At 50.4% G+C, this 23,911-nt stretch overlaps 11 protein-coding genes across 11 annotated transcripts; 5 read left to right on the forward strand and 6 right to left on the reverse strand.

The window, feature by feature from the left end:
- Positions 1-624: 624 nt before the first annotated feature.
- Positions 625-1,092, forward strand: NOP10 (H/ACA ribonucleoprotein complex subunit NOP10; the record flags this gene model as incomplete). Its single annotated transcript, XM_026757142.1, has 5 exons — positions 625-636; positions 707-757; positions 819-880; positions 960-1,012; positions 1,070-1,092. The coding sequence occupies 5 exons, from the start codon at positions 625-627 to the stop codon at positions 1,090-1,092; spliced, it is 201 nt and encodes a 66-aa protein (XP_026614787.1).
- Positions 1,093-1,541: 449 nt separating this feature from the next.
- Positions 1,542-2,923, reverse strand: CDV56_103622 (rRNA-binding endoribonuclease; the record flags this gene model as incomplete). The annotated part of the gene is made up of 2 exons (XM_026757241.1): positions 1,542-2,057; positions 2,126-2,923. 2 exons carry the CDS (start codon positions 2,921-2,923, stop codon positions 1,542-1,544), a joined length of 1,314 nt encoding a protein of 437 aa, XP_026614788.1.
- Positions 2,924-4,141: 1,218 nt separating this feature from the next.
- CDV56_103880 (M18 family aminopeptidase) lies at positions 4,142-5,653 on the reverse strand (the record flags this gene model as incomplete). The annotated part of the gene is made up of 1 exon (XM_026757499.1): positions 4,142-5,653. One exon carries the CDS (start codon positions 5,651-5,653, stop codon positions 4,142-4,144), a length of 1,512 nt encoding a protein of 503 aa, XP_026614789.1.
- Positions 5,654-6,636: 983 nt separating this feature from the next.
- Positions 6,637-8,093, reverse strand: CDV56_104128 (glycoside hydrolase family 71 protein; the record flags this gene model as incomplete). The annotated part of the gene is made up of 3 exons (XM_026757747.1): positions 6,637-7,239; positions 7,301-7,942; positions 7,998-8,093. The coding sequence occupies 3 exons, from the start codon at positions 8,091-8,093 to the stop codon at positions 6,637-6,639; spliced, it is 1,341 nt and encodes a 446-aa protein (XP_026614790.1).
- Positions 8,094-9,570: 1,477 nt separating this feature from the next.
- Positions 9,571-11,183, forward strand: CDV56_104426 (zinc-dependent alcohol dehydrogenase; the record flags this gene model as incomplete). The annotated part of the gene is made up of 5 exons (XM_026758045.1): positions 9,571-9,736; positions 9,804-9,899; positions 9,973-10,200; positions 10,268-10,845; positions 10,905-11,183. 5 exons carry the CDS (start codon positions 9,571-9,573, stop codon positions 11,181-11,183), a joined length of 1,347 nt encoding a protein of 448 aa, XP_026614791.1.
- A 1,882-nt stretch (positions 11,184-13,065) lies between these two features.
- On the forward strand, positions 13,066-14,538 carry hapX (bZIP transcription factor HapX; the record flags this gene model as incomplete). Its single annotated transcript, XM_026758344.1, has 1 exon — positions 13,066-14,538. The coding sequence occupies one exon, from the start codon at positions 13,066-13,068 to the stop codon at positions 14,536-14,538; it is 1,473 nt and encodes a 490-aa protein (XP_026614792.1).
- Positions 14,539-15,587: 1,049 nt separating this feature from the next.
- On the reverse strand, positions 15,588-17,172 carry CDV56_104944 (mitofusin complex protein UGO1; the record flags this gene model as incomplete). The annotated part of the gene is made up of 2 exons (XM_026758563.1): positions 15,588-16,709; positions 16,789-17,172. 2 exons carry the CDS (start codon positions 17,170-17,172, stop codon positions 15,588-15,590), a joined length of 1,506 nt encoding a protein of 501 aa, XP_026614793.1.
- A 434-nt stretch (positions 17,173-17,606) lies between these two features.
- YAH1 (ferredoxin family 2Fe-2S iron-sulfur cluster binding protein) lies at positions 17,607-18,238 on the forward strand (the record flags this gene model as incomplete). Its single annotated transcript, XM_026758717.1, has 3 exons — positions 17,607-17,743; positions 17,813-17,919; positions 17,994-18,238. 3 exons carry the CDS (start codon positions 17,607-17,609, stop codon positions 18,236-18,238), a joined length of 489 nt encoding a protein of 162 aa, XP_026614794.1.
- Positions 18,239-18,527: 289 nt separating this feature from the next.
- Positions 18,528-19,418, reverse strand: CDV56_105172 (rRNA-processing protein RRP15; the record flags this gene model as incomplete). Its single annotated transcript, XM_026758791.1, has 1 exon — positions 18,528-19,418. One exon carries the CDS (start codon positions 19,416-19,418, stop codon positions 18,528-18,530), a length of 891 nt encoding a protein of 296 aa, XP_026614795.1.
- Positions 19,419-19,740: 322 nt separating this feature from the next.
- Positions 19,741-21,372, forward strand: CDV56_105266 (RNA-binding signal recognition particle subunit SRP54; the record flags this gene model as incomplete). Its single annotated transcript, XM_026758885.1, has 2 exons — positions 19,741-19,818; positions 19,882-21,372. The coding sequence occupies 2 exons, from the start codon at positions 19,741-19,743 to the stop codon at positions 21,370-21,372; spliced, it is 1,569 nt and encodes a 522-aa protein (XP_026614796.1).
- Positions 21,373-21,759: 387 nt separating this feature from the next.
- CDV56_105427 (alkaline phosphatase family protein) lies at positions 21,760-23,856 on the reverse strand (the record flags this gene model as incomplete). Its single annotated transcript, XM_026759046.1, has 3 exons — positions 21,760-23,531; positions 23,588-23,720; positions 23,779-23,856. The coding sequence occupies 3 exons, from the start codon at positions 23,854-23,856 to the stop codon at positions 21,760-21,762; spliced, it is 1,983 nt and encodes a 660-aa protein (XP_026614797.1).
- Positions 23,857-23,911: the final 55 nt, after the last annotated feature.

A 23,911-nucleotide genomic window follows, 5' to 3' on the forward strand; every position in this document is an offset into this window, starting at 1 on the left:
TCAAAACAAGCAATCACTGACAACAGCTAGAAATCAAAGTGCCATTGCCTAAGCTTGAAAATATGGTGTCATCACCGGAGAGAACAGATGTATACCCCTTCAAGTGCTGACCGAAGTAGTTATTGCTTACCAGAAAAGACGGTTTTCTGGGCACTCAGTGCTGTGGGAGGGCAACGTAGTATCATGAGGCCTTCGCCAAAATTCGTGTTGATGACTAGATACAATTTGCAGCTAACTCAAGAACTCCATCGACATCTTGTTGGAATTCGAATATGAGCAATGATCATCATCATACTATCGTCGTAATTTGGATGTGCGTTGAGCTTGAAGATGGGAAGAGAAAAGTAAAATTTCGCTTCGGCGTCGACGCAAATAAAAATGTAACCGGAATGACTAAGCGAGCTCTCATTGGTCTGAGCTCTGTACTCTCCGCCGAAAAAAATTCCTCCACTTTATCGATTCGAATTATCACGAGGGTAATACAGACAGTTATCGATCATAATTATCCTTAGAACCGCTTCTTGGCCTTATTCAAAAATTCATAATTCAAGTGAGTTTGTCTCTTCTCGCCCTTGCGACATTTCTCTTTTCCTATTGTCTCTAAGTAACTGACTGCGGACCAGGATGCATCTTATGGTACGTTACAACGGACATCAGTCTCGTCGCGCAGAGGATGAAGCTTTTCTGACACGAATTACGTTGACAGTATGTTCTCGACAAGGACGGTAAGAGGGTTTACACCCTCAAGAAGGTCCTGGTGAGTGCTGCTTGACCATTAGGCGTATCCGACTGACGCTGACCACAACTTCGAATGACAGAACGGCGAGGTCACCAAGTCTGCCCATCCTGCGCGGTTCTCGCCGGATGACAAGTACTCACGGTGAGTTCTAGAGTCGCATCCCGATAAACCTGGTGTAAAATGAAAGGGATTGAGCTAATCTTATAACTCTAATGAACAGACACCGTGTCACCCTTAAGCGGAGATATGGCCTCCTGCTGACCCAGCAGCCTGGTACGAATCTTTTTTCTCAACCGCCATCATCTTCGAGAAACTAACAAATTCGAACAGAGAAGACGAACGCGGCGCTGTGATAAGGGATGGATAGAAGCAATCTGAGTTGGTATACAAAGGGTGTTTTCGAGTCATTTATGGGCGAATGGTGTTATTGTGCGATCTTTTGAGGACAGAAAATTCTGTTTACTTCTTGCTCTTTTAGATAGACACTGTTCATACGAAGAGATGTCAACGTCCGAAAATATGTGCCGCCATTGAGTACGCACATTTTGCTTGATGAAACTTGTCTATGTTCGTTCCGTCGTAGATGTCCGAGAAGCTTTATAAACATGTCGAAGGGAAAATGTACAACCAAAAAATCACGATCACTTTTTGCCTGCCAACCAACGATACCGCGGATGACCAGCCAAGGGCAGAAGACAAGCGAAATGACAGAAGAGATCCGTTAAATCTTGTCGTCCAGATCACAATCTCGCCCTAGATGCAAATGTACTGTAGATGGGATGGTAAGGAAGCTGCGAAACGATTACCGCCGCCTTGAGTTGACATTCCTTCCAGCGCCGACTTTAGGTCTACCACCATGCTTGCTGCGTTCGCCAGTCAGAATTCCTGGTAAGTAATCCTCGTCCATCAAATCCCGCTCCTTTCGGAGTCTTCGACCCTCCTCCGCCGATGCTCTGACATATTCCTTCTGGTCTTCAGCAAGAATGAGCTCCGTTCCCCATCCATCTTTTCCGCCGCCGCCTTTCCACTTTCCACTAGAGTTGCCGTGGGTGGGCTTGGGAACGCTGTATCGGTTGCCTCTATTGTTCCATTGCATATTTTTCTTCAGATGCATCTTGAATTGTCCGTTGGCATCCGTGGTGCAAGATACACGAGTGAGGGTATCTTTACCGCAGCGCGGGCAGAACTGCTTGGTCATGTCTTTTGTGGTGAAGAAACAAGCGTGACAGCGTTTGATGAAGGACTTGAGATGTCGGATCCTCTGAAGGGTAGTTGTAGACAGCAAGTTGAGGTTCATCTGAAGCAGAACATTTTGGCACTATCATGATGATCAGTATTGATTTTAATGCAAGGTTTCCACCGCTTGTAACCGCATTCTGAACATACCGCAAAATCAGTGGTCATGGTTGCGACCTGCATAACCTTCGGCTCGGGTGCTGCAGACGCAGAAATGGACTCATCGCGGGCTTGTCGCTTCTTCAGATTGGAAGGCGTAATCCAGCCACCATCAGAATCAGAGCCATCATCGTCCTCACCTTGAGCTTCGACCTCGGCACCTTCTGCACCGTCCTCATCGACCTCTGCGGTCTCTACGGTCTCTGCCTCTTCCGTAGATCGGGCTGATTCGTCAGCGGTACCGTCATCGTTTTCAAGTGTGGTCTTGCTCAAATCCTCCGCAACTCTGTCAACCTCTGGCACATTCGAAGTCTCTATCGTATCTGCCGCATCGGTTGTCTCTGTTGTTTCTGTGATGTTCGCCTGCTCGGGCTCTTCCACTTTCTTTTCCTCCTTGACCGGCGGCTTGCCGTTCAGCTGTTTTTGACCAGGGACACTTCTCAGTCTCCAGTCGCCGCCGTTTCTCTCGCATTCGACTTCATATGCAAGCGCCAGAACCTCGAGATCGGTTTTACTGAGCACAGCTCTGTCACCAGTTTTTCGAGCGAATTCGCTGAGCACGCTGACACTCTTCGGCGAGGGTGTTCGCTGCCTGAGAAAGGGCAAGTAAAGTGTCTCAACTCTCAAACGAGCATCAGGGTCGCGAATTTCACGAACGACGGACGGGGTAATGAGGAGTTCCTCGCATTGTGTGAGCAATGTGGAAAGAGGCGGGGTATTCTTCAAGATAGGACCGGCATCAAGAATGATCGTGTGGACCGGCTTAGCCGGGGTTGATGAGTCTGCCATCGTTCTCACAAGGCAAATGGCAGAATCAAAGGCAAATGAAATACTGCAGGTGCACAGACAGGAGCAGATTGACGATTGGCGGAGGTTGCGAATCTTCTGCTGGTATCGCTGGAATTTTTGACTGGTCTGTGCGTTATACTTATCTTAGCGCGGTCTTATCAGTTCGTCAACTGGTAAAGCAGAGGCTCTCCGTTCAACCACTCCCGATGGATCAATATTATACTGAATAGGCACGCGTCCATTGTTATTCGACTAGCTTTTTCTCAGATTACTGAAAGCCATTGACTTTAAAAGTCAGAATGCTACCATCCTGCTCAGAGTCCCTGATCAGAAGGTTCGGAACGGATCGATGCACCTGCATATCAGGGTCAGTCAACTGTTACCAAATGTGTCGATTATACGAACCTGTCGGATTGAGGAATGTTAATAATATATTGCCACCCTGAGGAGAGGTGATAAGGTTCACAGCGAACAATTATTGCGCTTCATCAAGTGCTAAAGTCATACTATTACTACTATACGGGGGATGACAGAATTCCAAGGCTACCAGCATCCTCATCGTTGTTTCCGGATATCGTCCCTTCGAAATCAATCTTTGGATCCGAGGATGATCAGGAAATGGCAGGGTTACGAAATAATGAGCATAGCAAGCCTGAAGAAAATGAATTCGCAACGATGTGACGACACACAATTCGGCTGATTCTTGGATGTGACTGATTAGGTCGAACCTCTTCTGATCTCACAATCGACCGTTGATCCGGGTCTTCGAGACCTTTTCCCCTGCAGGCCTGTTCTTAGACAAAGTAAAGCCAGTGACGAAGTGACACGTCCGGTTTATTCGAGACCACGGGTGTCAAGCTAGAGGAAGGTGAACTTAAAAGAAGGTCATTACGGAGTACGTCGGCCGTTGCACATACAGATATGCAATATCTTCCAATCTTTCTTGAAAATGTTTCAAATCAATAGCAATCAGTCATATCATGTGACGAAACCTGTAGAAGAGATAGAAGACAACAGTCATGAGCATGGAGGTAACAAGGAGCCAGGCGATGGATATCGGGTTATTGGTCGACAAGTCCAACACAAAGCACACAGAAAAAGCATAACCAGAAAAGCTACCTCTTAAAGGGAGGAACTGTGGTCTATATAAGTAAGATGATCTCAACCGAAACAGACGTGTCTGTATCCCAATGGAAAGAATCACAAAAAACCGAAAATCTAAAAGTCGGCAAACTCCTTGTCGACTTCCTCAAAGTGGTCAAAGAAGCCCTTGAACAGTTTCACGCCCAGGCCAGGATCTAAGCTACCCGTTGTGGCGCGAATGCTATGCATACTCAGTTGCGGGATTCCTACATCAATAGCCCTCATGCCGATGCGAGCGCTGGTCATGGGTCCGATGGTTCCTCCGCTCCGAGAATCGTTGCGGATCTGGAACACCTGCAAAGTACAATCGCATCGGTCGGCAACCCGCTTGATTAAGCCGTAGCTGACACTGTCAGTCGTCATGTGGCCGTTCGAATCGGCGGAGACGGCCACGCCCACGTTGAGCCGCGGGGCATGGTTCTCCAGGTAGACGTTCAGGAAGTTAGGGTTGACGGCGTGAATGACATCTGAGGAAACGAAGAAGCTGTTGGCCACTGTCTGGGAGAGGAGATTGGGCCCGTAGTTGGACGATGCAAAGGCTTCCGTGATGCGTTCAATAACGCTGCTCATAAAGTTGGATCTGGCGCCCTGGCGCAACAAGCTGCCTATCTCCTCATCGTCAAACATGCCAACCATCTTAATCGACCCTGTCGATGTGTCGTCTGAAGAAGCTAGCAGCGCCTGCTGAGCGGCGTAGCAGCACAATTTGTCGTCGATGCGACCGGCGAAGATCAGGTCCTTCTCCAAGCCACCAAGGCGAGCTGGTTGACTATCATAAAGCTCCAGCTCCCAGTTCAGGATTGTATCATAATCTGTGATCCCCAGCTCCTTCGAAATGATCTTGACCAGTCTCTCTGGCTGGGTTGCCGCAAATGACCCGGGCTTGATACCACTGCTCGAGTCCGCCATAGGTGACACTTGCTGCTGGAAGAGATCGGAGTTGTCGATACCAACTATAGGGACCATCTGTGTCTCCTTGTTGAAGGGCCCTTGCGAAGGAGCGCCAAAATGAGGAGCCAGAGTAGGAATCCGAGCAATTGGCCAGTCCAACTTGACCAATTTCGACTCTACCTTTCCAGAAGTGGAGTCGCGGACCAAGACACGACCGCCGATTGACAGATCGCGATCCCACCATGTCTCATTGAGGGCACCCGCATACGGCGCAACACCCAGCTGGACGAATCCAGCCTTGGTAGGAAGCTTGGAGACAGGCTTCAATTTGGCGGTCAGGGCATCGATGTGGCCTGCCACGATAGCCAAGCCATTCCCACTCTGGTAATCCTTTCCAACAGAGAATGCAATAAATGCGCTGCCATTCCGAGTGCAGTAGTATTTCCCACCACGTTGTAGCTTCGAGGTCCAGGCCTCACGCTCAGGTAGGCGCTTGTAACCTTTGCTTTCGAGCTCCTTCGTAAAGCCGTCGACGGCGTGGAAGATGGTGGGATGCGCAGTCATAAAGTCACAGTAAGGCTGGGCATAATTCTCGGGAGAGAATGAGGTTGTTGTTGTCGTCGTTTGAGAGGGCGCTGTGCTAGGAGCGTACACAGGCATAGGTCCGGGGAGTTGGCCAGACAGGCGATAGGCCATGATCGACTCACGAAGATCAAAGACACTTTTTTTTGTCATTTTGAGCATCAAAAACAGATGAGCAGAGCTTTAGTAGACCAATAAACGAACGCTTGGTATTTGAAAGAATGCAATTGAGGAAGAGGGAGCAGCGAGGAGTATGTTGACAGCCAGTTGGAGAAGGTCAGCGTGACTCCGCTTATCGGTGACGAGGCGGGTCAGCTGATAGCTGATAGCTGATAGTGATGCCTCGGAGCCTGATAAGGAAAGGTGCCTCAAGACTACCTTACGGGAGAGCCGTGAGTTGAGAATATGGTGGATCCATCGTAGAAAAACAGTGTTTTAGTATTACCCGTAGCTGTAAAAGTTATACATGAAACATTGTTACCATTTCAATATACAAATTCTTTTAATCTACATATTTGAGGCGTTATATGTGTTTAAATTTTAGAAGATATGTTTGATATATGTCGTGGATATAGACATCCCCAACAACTTATATATATTCATTGTCGACATGTCTATGTAGATTGACTATATGCCTGCAACATGGTCTTGTATTAAGATGTCTGGAATGTGGACTGTGAAGCAACGTATATTCATTAAAATATGTAGAGGATATGTATTTTCACTGAATATATAGCTTGATTAACTACGTATATGTATATATTGATGTATTTCCCCTAGGACATGTACTTATACAATATACATATCTTATTAGACTACGCGGCGAGGACTTAAGTACGGTTATTACTTGGAGCACGTATAATAAATAAACATGAGGTAGTAGTACCGTAGCCCATACTCCGTACTCCGTACTCCGTACAGGACTCTCCCTAAAACAGACCCCAAATCTCACAATTACTCTCAGACGAAGCTAGTAGGTAAGGCATTTAGTCACCGTTGTGACATTGATTGTCGAGAAGTGACTACGATCAATGCGATAAATACATCCATTGCATAATATCGACATGAACATGGGAATCTGTCCCCGTCCGCTGCGTCTAGTCACTCGACCCCACATAGGCGTTCCAGTCAACATTGTTCTGTCTACACTGGTTCGTAATAGCTGGTCCCACGGCCGATGCCTTTTCCTGTCGGTTACGGACAATGGCAAATCTCACCTGACCTGTCTGTCCATTAAAAGGCACTGAAAAGTGGTTGATACCTGCAGCTTGTGCACTGAGGACGGTCGGACGATTATTGCCGATTTGGACGTACAAATCGCTCGGCTCCGCGACAAATGCACTGACAAAGACTCGATCTTGGGCAATTTCTTCGGGAGGCATTACGGGCTGACCCATGGCCGGATTGTTACCAGTGGTTCCATCGGCGCTACCCGAGCGACTGGGGTTCAAACGATACCAGTACACGATTTTATCCGCAAACGAAATGGGGTACTCGGTTTTCGAAAGCGTGGAAAATTTGCATGAGCTTTGCTGGCATTTTGGATTGTTCCGTCTGTATGCATCGATGTAGTGAGGCAGGAAGGCGCGCCACGCGTCATGAGGATGCCCGGAGACATAACGCAAAGCTCCCTCAGGCACGCCCTCTTCATGGATCGGTCCGATATAGTGTGTTTCTCCATAATCGTTCCAACTGAGAATCTGAGCAAGTATACCGTTAGACCAAGCGGTCGATGAACACAGCCGCCTAAAGGGAATTTACCTGGACGATAGGCGGCTGTAAATCCATGATCTGGCGCCAACGGTAATGCCACAGGTCGTCACCGCGCCATAACCAATTCTTGTGCCATTGAGGTAGATTAGTGTAGAACCAAGGAGCCACCGGCATCATATAAGGCTTCCCCGCAAGCGCTTTTATCCATGCCTCATCACTGGCTGTGTCCTTGTCCTGGGCTCCGATGGGCCAGGCGTCCCAGCTGAAAGCACCGTCGATAATGTCTGAGACACCAAGGATGCCCCTGGGGCTCAGGCTCGTCCAGCACGGAATGAACATGCATCCAGTTGCTGCCTTGATATTTGGCCAGTCACCTGTGTTGTCTACACCCTCGAAGGTTGACACCAAGGGCTTGTCCTTGAAGTAAAACTGCGCAGGTCGATCCTTAAATGCGTTGATGGTCTGTATGACTCGGTCTGCGGGCCATGGTCCACCGGACAAGTAGTCGAAGGAGAGGAACAGAGAAAAGTTGCCCACTCTCTCCGCCACATCGTATGCAACATGGAGCACTCTATCAGTGTAGTCGTCCTGGGGTGCGATGTTCAATGCGAAGCCATCAATATGAGCCTTCTGAGCCTCTATGACGTCCGACTCCCATTGGGCGGGTGTCATGGCCGCCGCATTTCCAACCTAAAACCGTCACTACTCAACATCAAGTTACGAATCTCTGGGAAAGCAGTCTCACAATGAAATGGGCGAAGACGCTCTGCTCATCGACAGGATACTGAGAAACGACCGAGGAAACTGCAAGCAGCATAAGAAGCAAGTACTTGAAAATCATCTTGGCGATGTAAACGGGGCTATGAGGCCGAACTCGGATAGGGAAAGAAAGAGAAAGGTAGATAGAATGAAAGGTAAAGGAGAAAAAGGAAGGACGGGAAGAATCTGTTGAGTACGACAGTGAATGAAGAAGACAATGGTGAATTGACCAAGAATAGTCTGAAGTATTCACTTCGTCCAACTGCCTCAATCCAGTCAAGGCATCGATGAACGTGAAGCAACCAACAGACACGAGAAGATTGTCCCCGCAATCAGCTCATAAAGTGAATGAATTTGGCCAATTTTGTTACTATCCTAGGAGATGCCTCTCCTCTAACCGATCATAATCGACTTGCTTCTGCAGTCCGCAGCAATCACTCAGGGATTTTGAAAGTGACATACGCGACAACATCTCGATCAAGACGCACTCAAAAACAAAACATTGTGAGCCTTATCAGGCATGGGAAGGAGGGGAAGAATGTATCAAGTCGGGCCTACCTTGAACGGGACGAGGGTCGGATTGTGGATGTTTCTCTTTGGTATGGACGTGACGCAAAAGACGATCAAGGTGTCTCTTCATGGCACTTACGCAAGGAGAACCACGCGATTATGAAGAATCCGGGGATAAAGGATAAGCAAAACTATCAGAGAAACTCTGAATAGTCCAATTTCACCTTGCAAAGAATGCACAAGGTAAGAAGCCTCTTCGAAAGTGAGTTTTGAGCGGATCAGTCTCGAGAGGTACTCGGTATTTATTCAAGCAAACTGCGATGGTATAGACGACAACGCATCACCGCCGTGCATAATCTCTGATATCACTATGCAAAGCGTGGCACTTCTTTTGCTGGAGATTCTGAGATCTCAGAATTCCCGCCCTCTCTAGTGATAATGCGGCGGACGAGGCCAAGGCCAAGGCCAAGTCGCTGGATACGGTCGCCATCATATCGCTTGCGCGACTTTCATCAGTTATTGCACGAAATAATCGCACATGGAATGTTTGGCCATCAATACCTCGATCAACTCGAAAATGCGAAACTGTTCTATTTTTTCAATGCTTATCTTGAAGTCGGTTCGTGGCAACATAGCGAAGATCGATTGATGATTGTTTGGTGACGCAGATGTCTTATTCCGTAGCTATGATCGACATCCTGCACGGTCAAGGGACTCCGTACGAATAATATTGTTATCATCGTTTAACCAGAAGTTTAATCACGAGCCATGCGATTATACCAGACATGACAATTGAATGTCGCTCGAGACTCGATCGATCACTTCGAAAACTTCTTTTCTACGCTCCTCCTTTTCAGGAAATCCAGGTTCCCCCCAGGTTGTGACGAAGGGGTGATGTCAGTGCCAGATCAATTCACATAAGAAGACTGCAATGCAACGGACTTTATCATGATGGAAACGGATCAATCGTCTCAACTACAGTATATATCTGACTACACATCAAAGCTCGAGAATCAATATTGGATATCTTCACGAGATAGGAAATTCACATGGCCGCCTCTCAAGCTGCAGCGCTCGCGGAGAAGGTGATTGGGCATGGAGACAATGCGGCTGTCACGACCGATGTGAGCAATTATGCCAAAAATGAATATGGAGAGGAGACGGGTGCTAGAATCAAGGCGACAACTTGGCAAGGAAAAAACACCATCAAAGTTGGTGGGTTCTCCAGAATTGTGCCCACTGTATCGCTTCTTCTCGCTGACATCGACGGCCTTACCAACAGTCGAAATGCCTAAACCGAGAGTGATTGATGGAAATGATGTCATTGTCAAGGTGACAGGAAGCACAATTTGTGGAAGTGATCTTCATTTATATCATGGTATGATTTGTGGTCAACGTGGCCCAAACACACTCTAGGGAAGACGCGCATTACTAACCTCTGTCTGTCACAGGCGTCATTCCCGAGCTTGAAAAGGGCGATGTCCTTGGACATGAGTTCTGTGGTCTAGTTGAAAGCGTAGGGCCTGGTGTCAAGAATGTCAAAGTCGGCGATCGTGTGGTGGCCGCGTTCCCAATCGCTTGTGGGAGCTGCATGAACTGCAAGAAGCAGCTGACTTCAGTCTGCGAACGGACAAACTCCAATAGCATTGCAAATGCATTGTATGGCAAACGAACTGCTGGTAAGTGAAGCCTGCGGAACGATCTGACTCCGAAAGAAGTATTTCTCATCAGTCCTGCTTGCTGTAGGTATATTTGGATACAGCCATTTTACTGCTGGGTTTGCGGGAGGTCAGGCGGAGTATGTTCGTGTGCCGGAAGGAGACGTCAACTTGCTGCAGCTTCCAGACGACGTTCCAGATGAGAAGGGCCTCTATCTATCTGATGTTGTGGCCACCTCGTATCACTGCGTCACTGATACGGGAGTGAACAAAGGTGACGTCGTTGCGATCTGGGGTGCAGGCCCCATTGGACAGATGTGTACCAAATTCAGCTTCGATCAAGGTGCCAGCAGAGTGATTCTCATCGACGGTGGGGAGGGTGCTTGGAGACTTGACTTTGTCAAGTCCAAGGTCCCCAAGGTCGAGACTCTGGACTTTACCAAATTGCCAAGGGGAGAGTCTGTGTCCTCTCAGTTAAAGAAGAGGGTCCACGGCGGGCCGGATGTCGCTCTTGAGTGTGCCGCTGGCGAATATGCCAAGGGATGGTTGCATTACTTCGAGACTCTCCTGGGAATGGAGACGGACACATCGGAGATCTTGAACGAGATGATCACATCCGTTCGGCCTTTTGGGCGAGTGGGCGTCACAGGCGTCTATGCTGGCTACGTAAGTCACATTGTTTCCCCACGATATTGGGAACTCTGCCAGATTAACGACTATCGCAGACCAATCACTTCAACGTGGGTGCTCTCATGCAGACGGGTGTTCGCTTGATTGGTAACGGCCAGGCACCAGTGCAAAAATACTGGAAGCATCTGTTGGAACTCATCCAGAAAGGTGAAATCAACCCCCTGGACATGGTCACGCACCGCGTGCGCCTGCAGGACATGGAGAAAGTTTATGCGCTGTTTGACAAGCGACAGCCGGGCATGCAAAAGATCTTTGTGCAGACCAGATTCTCCGCGCCTCCAGCAGCGGGATCCCCGCGTCTGACAGAATTGTAGGCGCGTTCGATCTGGAAATGCTGGGGACCATTTGAGCCGCTCATGGAAGGGGCTGATAAATTGTATTCTTGATGGATGACTTGCGAGGTTGTATTTTCTTTCTATGAGAATGATTGTTTGATATATGGAACGACATTGTGTCAGTTATGAAAACCGAAATGGCAGCACCGTTTTGTATGCTACCTAGGTGGCGGGTCTGTTGTGACTATGGTTTACTTGAAGCCCACTACGAGTCGAATTAACCAAACCGGTAACCACCACCATCCTGGACAATAGGTACTAACTATGAACCGCTCAAACTACTGCATGTAACCACACACAATGCACCTGTGCTTGACAGCAGCAGTAGCAGCAGTAAACCGGCCCGGGTTTCGCCATTTTATTTCCGCTGATCGGCAATCCAGGGCTGATAACCGCGGAATGAGAACCGCAGAGATAAAGCTATATCCACTTGTCATTGACGCAGAGAAACGACGGGGGAAAATCGACAGAAAATTCTGCTCCTTCATACTGGATATGGAAACGGTCACAGACGTTCTCAACCAAATGGCGAGCGATGGGACGGGAGCCGAAACGACTAAAACAAGTAAGGCGGGATCAGATAAGATCAGATGATGGAGGGATCATCAGTTGCCGGGTCAAATCGTATGTCATTGACCGTTGGAGTTTGCTCATTATTCGCTCACCCGGCAGAGGTCGTAGTGGATGCTGCTGCAAAGTTCTTATCAGACGGAGTTGTGATTGGTGGTTCGCAATTCCCATTTCTAATCCGTGTGCGCGCCTGAAATCTTGGACGGTTTCTACTCTTGAGCATACTCTTGCAAAGGCGGAGGGAGGTATTCCGGAGTCGAGTAAGGTAAGTTGAAGTGAGGGAAGGATTGTGTTGCTGCTCAGTCCAGCGGTCAACTTGGCTTAATTCAGATATACTCACTACAGCCTCTTTTCAGTCGAAGCAGACAACTGACAAATCATTCAGTACTGGGAGGGGGATCACCAAAGGCCGAAAGTCCTGCCCGGACATGGTTAGTCCCAGTACGGAGTCGACACATTTCCCAAGTGCTATGGAGAATTTGTTAAAAAGTTTGTCATGGACTCGGGGCAAAAGTGAGAACGAAGCAGCTTCTGACTGAGAGCATTCCATATTGCTTCGAGCTATAAAAGCCTGTCAGGTATCGATCTATATATGTACTCTGTAACGTCACGGTGTAGTTCTCTCGAGACACAACATCGATCATTAGAGTGTCTACTAAGTACAATTGCCATTATGATCCTGCAGAAGTATTCATGAATGCAGAATACCCTCTATGGACCAAGTGGAACATAGTGGATCATCGCATACCCTAAGCTGATTGATACCTACAGAGTATCTACGTAGTACTATCTAAGACCGCCGAAATCGGGAAGGCGCACGATAATCTAATCTGATCCGATTGCCTTTTATTCGCCTTCTTTTCCTCTTTTGACCCTTCGGACTCTTCTCTCCTCGGCTTTTGCTCGCTCTTCTCTATTCTCCCTCCTCTGTCCTCCAGCAACTCGATTTGTTCTCTTTTATATTTCCATCGTTTGACTGAACTCCATATATTCTGTCTGCTGGAAAAATTACAGAACCCAACCGAGAGTCTCTTGACTTCATTGAGCTCATTGACTTCCTCGCCAACTCAAATGGGCGCACTTCCGCTCTCCCGCCCGAACCATTCCAAGTGACACCACCACTGCTGAGTTAGTCCCCGGTGCTTTTCTTCTTTTCCCTGCTTCCTCCACCCTCCGATGCCACCCACCATCCTCCACCTTGTTCGCTTTTCCATCGTTGGAATTTAATTATCCCACTAATGTTCATCCAGATCGCTTTCCTGAGATATAGAGAGTCTCATCATCCACAATAATGTCTACACCCTCAATAGCTCCCACACCTGCTCCACTGGCGCCCGCATTGGCCGCCAAGCCAACCATCTCACCTTCGCCTGGTCCGGGCACACCCGGGTCAATCACCTCCAAGGAATGGGTAATTCCACCACGTCCAAAACCAGGCAGGAAGCCGGCCACAGACACGCCTCCTACAAAGCGCAAGGCGCAGAATAGAGCCGCCCAGCGCGCCTTCCGAGAACGGCGAGCTGCTCGCGTTAACGAGCTCGAGGAGCAAATCAAGAAAATCGAAGATGAGCACGATCTTCACGTCGCGGCGTTCAAGGAGCAGATCACCAATCTCTCTCGCGAGGTGGAGCAGTGTCGCTCCGAGATGACCTGGTGGCGCGATCGATGCCATGCACTCGAGAAGGAGGTATCGGTGGAAAGAAGTGCCAAAGAAGCTCTTGTGAAGGAGTTCCGATCATCTCTTTCGGATAGGAATGGTTCAATCTCCGATAAAGTGCCTCTTTCTCTTGCCACATCCAGTCACAACCGTTCCTCCGACCGTCCAGACAGTGGTGATGCCTCCAACAATGACAATTTGGAGGGCCGAGAGGAGGTACCGTTAGGCTGCAATGACTGCTCCACATCCCACTGCCAGTGCATTGAGGATGCTTTCGCCATGCCGGGAGTTGTGGCTCAGGAACAGTCTAGACGTCTTGATACTGCCAAGCCTGGTCGTTCCGAGCCTGAGATCAAGCCCGACCCGGAAGAGATGGAAATTGATTTCACTTCCCGATTTGCCGCCATTCAGCCTCAGGACCCTTCGCCGACATCCGTTTCATCCCCTGCTGTGGATCCCTGTGGGTTCTGTTCAGATGGTACGCCGTGCATTTGCGCGGAGATGGCCGCTCAGGAGGAACAGCGTCCGCGAAGGAACTCATTTGAGAATAACCGACTTGCCCCTATTCAAAATCTGTCCCAGTTCACACCACCCCCTTCCGACGGCGACGTTCGCTCGGAAGTTACGCTGCCACCCATCAGCCAGGCTACAAATCCCTGTGCAAACGGGCCAGGCACATGCGCTCAGTGTCTTGCGGATCCCCGGAGGACCCTTTTCTGCAAGACTCTGGCCGCCTCCCGGTCCCCTAGTGCTGCCCCGTCGGGATGCTGTGGAGGCAAAGGCGCCGATGGCGGGTGCTGCCAGTCGCGTAACACCAATGCCTCACGAGGCGGATCTGGTGGCAATAACAACTCGACGTTGAGATCTTCGACCGCACCATCCTTGACTTTATCTTGTGCCGATGCCTACACGACCCTGTCACGGCATCCTAATTTCTCCCGGGCCACCGACGAGATATCCTCATGGCTGCCCAAGCTTCACACCTTGCCCAAACCTCCAGACTTTCCCCTAAACGATCGTGGGGTACCGAGAGCCGCGATGGAAGTTGAGGCTGCGAGTGTGATGGGCGTGTTGCGATACTTTGACCGACGGTTTGCCGACAAATGATCTATCGCACCTCTGCGTGCAAAATCACTTTCATTCTTGACTTTCTCTCTTCACTTTTTGATGATACCCAGAACTGACTCGTGACATGTCTGAGTTTGTATAATACATCTTTCCCCCTTTTTTTCCCCCCTATCTTCCTTTTCTCTCCCTCTTACACCCTCTTTTTTTTTTTTTTTTTTCTCCCACACACTTGAACCGGCATCCGCTATCTCACAAGGGCTTTTTCTGTATCTTCTCTCATACTCCTTCGTCCTACTGCAAGAAGGGCGGGGACCATGCCTCCACTGAAGTCGGATGCGTCAGGTCGGGATTGACCAAAAGACGCAACCAGAAAGAATACGGGCCAGTCCGAAATATCGCAACTGGGGTCAACCACGATTGAATGGACATGTACGTGAATGTGATGATTTAGACGGCGAAACGAATGGCGTTTTGGGTTCCTTTGCTGTTAGAGGTACAATTTTCGGACCATCTTCGACCACAGTCAATCGATAAAAACAATGGTTCAGACAGGATTGTGTATATCTCGACTGAAATGAATAGAAGAAAAAGTGATTCCATTTACGCTCAATGTTCTTGATGTTTGAAATACGAAACCAGACATGTACAGAGTCGGTCTGGACCTGTCATCATGAATGAGCCAATTCCTTAAGAAATGCTCGAACCATTCACGTTAACTGACACCAGATAACTTTCATCGCATGGTGTACCAGTGCAGACTTGAATGTAAGAGCACGGGGATGGAGCTTCGAGACTTCGCCTCCTTGCAAAATGGGTATTATCTACATACAACATACATACATGGATCAACCGGAATCGCTAACAGGCGCAACGCCTTCCACTCCTGCCCTGGCTCCGAACGCAGAATAACTAGTACAATTTTACAGGGCGAGATAGATCGCACAAGAGAGGAGTAGGTGTAGTGGTAAGTCCTCAAAACGTGAAGTAGAGATCGGTTCCGATAGGCAGCGTAAAGGGTAAAAGATCAGGAGAAAGTCAAGGAAGTGAGTAGGGCGTATGTAGCCCTAAGCTTCAAGACCACAAGGTAATCAGAATCGACCACCACTGACCATCGCCCCCTCATCCCCTCCGCCTCCCATGGAGCCTAACAGGCCGGCGCCCCAAATACCGGCGATACCCCACATACCGATTCTCCAGCCCCGATAGAGGCCGTTGATGCCCTGTCCCTGCGGTTTTTTGTGAGAGATGGGTTTCCCGAGAGCTTTTTGAGCCCGTTCAACTTCGGAAGAGGGCGCGCTGACGCCCTCTTCATAGACTATGCCCCACATCGTTCCTACAATGCCACGGTAGGTCTGAGGAACGGGAACGATGGTCTCGACCGCAGATGTCTCCTCAGCGGCAGCGGACGAGTTCGAACCAGAGGTGGCGGTATACTTCTGCCGGATACTTGGCGACGTGTACGTGGCAATCTGTGCACGACGTAGGACAGTCTCCAACGGAAATCGAACAGCAAGCTCTAGGCCGGACCCCAGGAAGGCAAAAAGGCTCCAAATGGAGGGATTCAAAATTGGATCGATCGATAGGTAGGACTTGAGGAACAGCGGTGTAGTGGTTGTGATAAAATTGGGCAGACTCGAGTGCAGAATGGTGATAGGGATCAGGTGCGAAGGGATCGTGCAGTTGGGGGTTGGGAGCTGTCGAATCGCTCGGAGGAGCGAGCGCGGCCCATGGGTCGCTGGGGTGAGGATAAGAAAGGTGCGAGCGGTATCAATGGGGGACAACAGCATGGCGGATAGCGACGAAGAAATAAAGGACAGCACCAATGTTGCAAAGGGTGATGTCGACGTCAGAATATCGGCTGTCATGGATGACGCAATATCCTCTTCTGGTAATCCCACAATGGCAGACAAGAGACTGCGTATAAAAGTGTTCAATGTCGGAAGGAGTAGCGAGTAGATAAAAGTTGCGTTGGTCGCTTTCCATGGCGATGTTGGACCACTAGTGGTCCACAGTTGAGATAGGACCTCCATCAACGAGGAGGGGTTCTTGATTGTAATGCTATGCTTGGGCAAGGACGGCGTAGATGGTATATAACCGCTGCGGTCTGTGATATGGCGTCGAGACTGTCGGCTCTGAGGAGCTGTTGGCGATGTGGCCCTGGGAGCTGCAGAGGTAAAGTAACTGCTCTCATCGTCTGAAGATTGGGAGTCCTGTCGCCATCAAAGATGCACGTTAGCAACCGTTTCCCAGACGCGGGTTGACAATGTTCCAGATACTGGCAGCTCATACTTCATCATCTTCATCGAAGGAGTCCATTCGACCTGACCTCCTGCCTTCATCCGCAGCCCATTGCCCATCTTGCGAGTCGGGCGCCACATACGCCTGTAGGATGGTTTTGGCGACGTCAAATGGCTGGGCAGTCAGCACGCTGGTGTAGCGCCAAATCGCCGCATCCAGTGCCTCCCGAATCCATTCTGATAGCGAGGGAGAGCTCTCCAGGTACTCTGAATAGTCCAGATCCGGTAGCAGGTCGCGAGCAGAGCTTCCGAAGACCTGTGCGGAAGACGGAGCGGCGATATGTGGAGGCGATGAGGCGTTTGAAGCATCAAGGCCAAACGACGGAGGGACATAGTACGGGCGTAGAGGATTGGGCCCTTCACGCGTAGAGGACATTATGAAGTATTTGTATCAATCAGTAGATATAGCCTGTAATATTAAGGATGTTAGGTTAGATTAATGGTGGGTAAATCCTTTCGCCCCGAGCCGGGAGATGATTTTAGATGGAGCTGCGAAAGTGACGCCGATGGTTTTCGCTTTATGTCCGAATTTCCCGCCTTTTCGGGGTTTTCTTTTCTTGCATCCTTCGACCATATAGATATTTTCCTCATTTCTGGTCAGCGTCAAGAGCTGTCTTACTCCCTGTGAAGGGGTATATTTCTTTGATCGTTCAGTAGCTCGCATATTGTTTTTACCTGCGATTATCCATCATCATGTCGTTCTGGAGAGAGGCTTGCCAGCAACTGCGTCATGCAGTATCAAAAACTGCGAAGGGGGATCGCATGTGCCTGCCACATTGCAAGAGATTCATCAGCAATTCTACACAAACGATGCGACTTCAGCCGTATGGCAGGAGAATTGCGCAGATTGGGGGTGGTCAGAGGCCGTTCAACTCCCCGCGGCGAAGCTTCTCCGTGACTGCGGGAGTGCAGCACGGCCATATTACACCACCCAAGCCTGGCGAGGAGTGAGTCAATTTCAGGATGAAGGAGTGGTTATTCAATGTCTCGTTCGGTCGCTAATTTAGGTCATCCAGGCTTCATGTGTCATTCATCGATAAAGACGGACAGAAGTACGACTTTGAGGTATCTGAGGGAGACAACCTGCTGGACATCGCGCAGGCCAACGATTTGGAAATGGAAGGTTCGTATTTACTCCTGGGTTGTGTACGCGACTGTCGACCCGCTTTGGCTCATTTTAATTTTTCTCCCGTATAGGTGCTTGCGGAGGGTCTTGTGCTTGCTCGACCTGCCATGTCATTGTTGAGGACCCGGACGTGTTCGACAAGATGGAGGAGCCATCCGATGATGAGAACGACATGCTGGACTTGGCGTTTGGATTGACGGAGACATCTCGTCTGGGATGCCAGGTGGTGATGAACAAGGACCTCGACGGACTTGTTGTCCGACTGCCTTCCATGACACGGAATCTGCAGGCCAGCGATTTTGCGCAGAAGAAATGACCTGATGGAGAGGACAGGAACAAAGGCGATCTGTATATTATCAGGAATTTTTCCCTCTCATGAATAAGGTTATATGAGCAGATTGGACGCATGTGGACGACAATAATCATATCACTGGGTATCTACAAGGACGGTCTGGCCTTTTGAGTCTTTGGAAGTCAAATAAATGTATAATAGGTGTATAACTTTTGTTCAGAACGCAATAAACATAGTCCAAACCCCTAACGCCTTGTAAATGCCTTGCCTTGTTCATACAAAAACCGGTTCATGCTGAATAAGAGCGCCTCCTTTAAGCCTCCTCAATGTTCAGCGGTTTCCCCTTCTTTCCACTGATTAACTCGAGAAAGCCTTGTTTGCTGACTTCATTGACGGCCTTCTCTCGTTCGCCCATCCCGATGGTACCCTTCTTCCGCTCTTCTCTGGCAGCCTCTTCTCCACGGACTTGGGCTGCGCGAACAGCATTGAACAATTTCACCACACCACGCTGCGCAATCTTCCGAAGACGCTTCTCCTCCTCCGCAACAGCACCAGTGAGACCGCGCTCAATGCCCATGACATCGCGCACGCGGCCACGGTCCAGCTCCTCCTTCTTTTCTGCGCGGAGCTTCGCCCGCGCCTGCTTGTCCAGCTTCTCGTCTGCAAGTTCAGTAGTACTTTGGGCTGCAGCTTTACTGCGCGAGAGGACCGGGTCCGCCCGAGCTGATGTAGGCAGTTTGGTCGAAAGAATCTTGGAGATAGATGTTGAGAATGCGATAGGGTCATTTCGTTTAGCGACGGACTTGCGCCCGTTTGTAGATGTGGGCAATGAGGTGTCCGAGTCTCCATACTCATCATCCTCGATATCAGAGGAAGCTGACGAGTCCGATGCATCGTTGTCGCCCGCGTCACTCTCATTATCGCTAGCAGCAGAGCCGTCGTCGCTGTCTTCTGCTTTCCTCTTCTTCTGTGCGCCCAGCGACCTTGTTTCGCTTGATGCTGGCTTCTCCTCTACTGCCTTCTCTTCTTCCTCCGCATCGGAATCGGCGAGATTGACTGCTTGGAAATCGGTGGGCTCCTCATCTTCCGCTTCGTCGGAACTGCTGTGGTATTCGCGCTGCTTTCTGAACTTCTTCTTGGGCCGACCGGCCTTATTCTTCAGACTGTCCAAGACCTTGCGCTTCTTCGCCATTGGAGGAGCCATCGTATCTGTTTTCAAATGCGTTGATGATTCGATCCCGATGCTGGGTTGTATCTTGTCTCTGCAGCGGCATTGTACAAGCAACTTTTTTTCGCATTTTCTCTTTTGGCGGGCGGGCAAGAAAAATCCCGATCTCCGATTGGCCAACGGTGGCACTCCAGACTCTCCGCATCGCTTCTGCTGTCCTTTTGCTTGTGCATCTCGTTACTGCAGAGTGATGCCATCCCTCCCCAACTGATACTCTGTTTCTTTACTAATTTCTGTGGTTTTGATTTGGGGCACTTGTTTTCTTTCTACCAGTTCCTCCACGTAGCCAATATCCGCCATGGTCCTCCAGGATCTTGGGCGGCGAATCAATGCCGCCGTCAATGACCTGACACGCTCTAGCAATCTGGATGAGAAGGTGAGTCGCTCTATCTTGCCTTTCGTCTCGGGAAGTTTTGGAGTCGATGCTGATAGTTGCTAGGCCTTCGATGACATGTTAAAAGAGATCTGTGCCGCATTGCTATCTGCAGATGTCAACGTTCGCCTCGTTCAGACCCTCCGGAAATCCATCAAATCCAGCGTGAACTTCTCCTCGTTGCCACCTGCCGTCAACAAGAAGCGCTTGATTCAAAAGGCCGTCTTCGATGAATTGGTAGCGCTGGTCGATCCGCATGCAGAGCCATTCCGCCCAAAGAAAGGACGATCCAACGTGATCATGTTTGTGGGGTTGCAGGGTGCGGGAAAGACAACAACCTGTACTAAGCTGGCCCGACATTATCAGATGCGCGGGTTCAAAACAGCGCTTGTCTGTGCGGACACTTTCCGTGCGGGTGCCTTTGACCAGCTGAAGCAGAATGCCACCAAGGCCAAGATCCCGTATTATGGTAGTTTGACGCAGACGGACCCCGCGGTGGTGGCAGCCGAGGGTGTCGCCAAGTTCAAGAAGGAACGATTCGAAATTATCATCGTGGACACCAGTGGTCGACACAAGCAGGAAGAGGAGCTTTTCACCGAAATGACACAGATCCAGAACGCCGTTACTCCAGATCAGACGATACTTGTCCTCGACAGTACCATCGGTCAGGCGGCCGAGGCTCAGTCAGCAGCCTTTAAGGCTACTGCTGACTTTGGTGCAATCATCATCACGAAGACGGACGGCCATGCCGCCGGTGGTGGTGCCATTTCCGCTGTTGCTGCGACCCACACGCCGATCATCTTCCTGGGTACGGGAGAGCACTTGATGGATCTGGAACGCTTCGAACCCAAGGCTTTCATTCAGAAGCTCCTTGGGATGGGCGATATGGCCGGTCTTGTGGAGCATGTGCAGGCGGTGACCAAGGACTCTGCCGCCGCCAAGGAGACGTACAAACATATCTCGGAGGGTATCTACACTCTGCGAGATTTTCGTGAGAATATCACCTCGATCATGAAGATGGGTCCCCTTTCGAAACTCTCCGGCATGATTCCCGGACTGTCCAACTTGACCGCTGGCTTGGACGACGAAGATGGGTCGCTCAAGCTGCGCCGCATGATTTACATCTTCGACAGTATGACTGCCGCTGAGCTGGACGGCGATGGCAAGATCTTTGTAGAGCAACCGAGCCGTATGGTCCGCATCGCTTGTGGCAGTGGAACGACCGTTCGCGAAGTTGAGGATCTCCTCTCTCAGCACCGCATGATGGCCGGCATGGCCAAGCGGGTCGGTGGGCAGAAGAAGCAGATGCAGCGTGCGCAGAATATGCTCAAGGGCGGCAACAAGGACCAGCAACTGGCGGCCATGCAGAAGCGGATGGCGGCCATGGGTGGTGCTGGTGCGGCCGGTCTTCCCGGAATGGGCGACATGGCAAAGATGATGCAGATGCTGCAGGGTCAGGGTGGCGGTGGTATCCCGGGGCTCGGGGGAATGGACTTGCAAAGCATGATGAGCCAGATGGGTGGTTTGATGGGTGGAGGTCGAGGACGAGGACGGTGATTCTAAGCCAGTTTTTCGTTCTTCGTTCTGAGAGTCACGGCTTTCTACCCTCATGCTTTCTTCATTTTCTATGTTCACTTCATGATTACTTCCAGATTGTGTTATTCATTGCCTTTGGGCGATTGATCTGCAGTTTCGGATCGGTCTAGCATTTGTACGGTGTTGGGCGTGCCTTCTATTTCGATCATTTGGGATGACCTCAACATATATAACCATACTTTTTTTTCGACATTTGACGCTGTATAGCCGAGACGGAGATGTGAATGCGCATGAGATGGGATGATTAAGATTTCCAAACTCCGGTACAAAGCAACCGTTACTCTCTCCCAGTATCTGGTAGTAAATACATTTAATAGCAAGCCTCCTTGTCCGCACATGGGGACAATATCAGTTCAATCTCTCCGCTCTCTCAGTCTTATCCAACAATTCATAGAATTCGTCCAGGACTCGGCGTCCCAACCGGCCGGCTACCTCCTCAAATCGACCCACCATGGTTTTGATTGCAGCAAGCCACCATTCCGCTTCCCCTTTGTCCACCAGGACCTTGCCAGGAGGCAGTCGCGGATGCTTCGCGGACGAAGCCTCCATCAGGGAATCGTACTCGGGCAAGGGAACGCTGAGTTTGTATTTCCACACCACCTGGTCCTCCACGTAGAGGGAATACGTCAGGACGGAGCTTGGGACCGTCACCAGCGTACCGGACACGGTGTCAATCTCCTCGTCTTGAGTGCTGATGTCAACAAGGCCGTACTTGACGTTGCCGTCGGGGATGTACTTGACCGCCACATCCTCGCTGTCGGTCTGCCGGTATGTCCGGATGGGAAGATAGAACATGCTAAGCGGGCCGACGCTGAACTCGTGTAGGCCTTCTCCCGCCGTGTGCGCGAGGAGATCCTCGCCGGTGTAATCCAGTGCCGGATCGGGGAAGCGGGTGGCCCCGAACTCGTGGCGGTCGCCGCTGAGAAGGACGACGCGGACGCCGAGCTCGCGCTCGGCGCGCCACATGGCTTCGAAGACGATGCGGCGCTCGTGCAAGAACCCGCCCCAGGTGTCGGTGGTGCCGACATGCCAGTTCTTGGTGAAGGGGACGCTGGAGGCGATGATCTTCCAGCGGACTTCGGCGGGTTCGGGGCGGGCGAGGTACGCGAGGAGGGATTGAAGTTGGGCGGATCCCAGGATGGTAGAGTCGGCTTGCGCCGGCTCTGAGCGATAGGTGCGTGTGTCCAGCATGAAGAAGGAGGCCGGGCCGTGGATAAAAGAGAAGTACGTCGTGTTCTCGGGTTTGGCGAATGCCAGCGGTGGGATGGGGGGATTCACGCTGACATGGTAATGAATATATGGGTCGGCGGCGGCGGGATAGGGCGCGGTCGTGTTTCCTTTGGACCAGTCATTGGCAATCTCGTGGTCATCGAGCGTATGGACCCAGGGGAGGCCAATGGCGTCGGATTTGGACCATGACGGCGACGAATACACTCTACGATACTCGCTACGGTAATGAGACACGGACGACCCGAACCGCTGTGGCACATCGATGTAGATGAAGTCGCCGAGGAACAACATGAATGCGGGACGTAGCAGGGAAGGCAGTTTGGCCACGGTCTCGGTCATCGTCTCAATGCCGGGAATACGGAGCGAGTGCGACAGCGGGTTGTACGGGAAGTTCGGTTTCATACAGCTCGAGGTCACGAATGCCAGTCTGTTGGCCGATTCCGTGCCTGGCAGAGGAGCTGTTACGAAGGTGCCTGTCTGATTGTTGGACAGAGAGTAGCGGTAGCTGGAGGACGGCTTCAGGCCCTGGATGGTCACGGATGTGGTGTAATCGGTCGAGTCATCCAGCGCATAGATAATGCCCTCTTCGACCCATTTTGATGGGTCATCTTGCATAATCTCTTGATAGAAGACTACCAGGGGGAGTTGGGTGGAATCGGGCTCTCGTACCAGCAGATTGACCGTGGTGGGGGAGACATAACCGATGCGTGAAAAGGTGAGATTCTTGCCGGAATGAAATACCACGCCTCGTAGCAGGAAGTCAAGAGTCAAAAGCGCAAGCACAATGTTCACCAAGGCCGTCAGGCGCGTCGCTCGGGACGATCGAGAACAGGGCAAACCAGTCAATAGCGTCTTGAGCGGCCGAGCTTCAGATGAGCGCTCCATACTTCCTGGAGACCAATATCAGCACCATAGGCAAAACACAAAGAAGGAGGGCATTAATTACCGGAGCCTCTGGCATCTTTCGCATCATTGCGCGGAGCAGCACTCTCCGTGTCCTGGTAGAGTAAGGACCGCAGTGACGTGAGGTAAACTGCCAATGATGTGAAGATAATGGGCGGAAAATGATGTCCAGGGACCTAAGTCACGACTTAGTAAACTATCTTCGAAAATTCCAAGGTCAAAAAAGAGACGTACCCATCGTAGAAACACAAAGGTCGCCAGCCTGAGGATCGCGGAACTCGTTGCGGCGGCAATCCGCGGGATGGACACCATGTCTGCAAGTCAAGTCGTGGATGAGCTACCGAGAGTTAAGAAGTCATCTCAAGTC

Source organism: Aspergillus thermomutatus (assembly GCF_002237265.1).
Source record: "Aspergillus thermomutatus strain HMR AF 39 chromosome Unknown NODE_84, whole genome shotgun sequence".
Taxonomy (NCBI): domain Eukaryota; kingdom Fungi; phylum Ascomycota; class Eurotiomycetes; order Eurotiales; family Aspergillaceae; genus Aspergillus; species Aspergillus thermomutatus.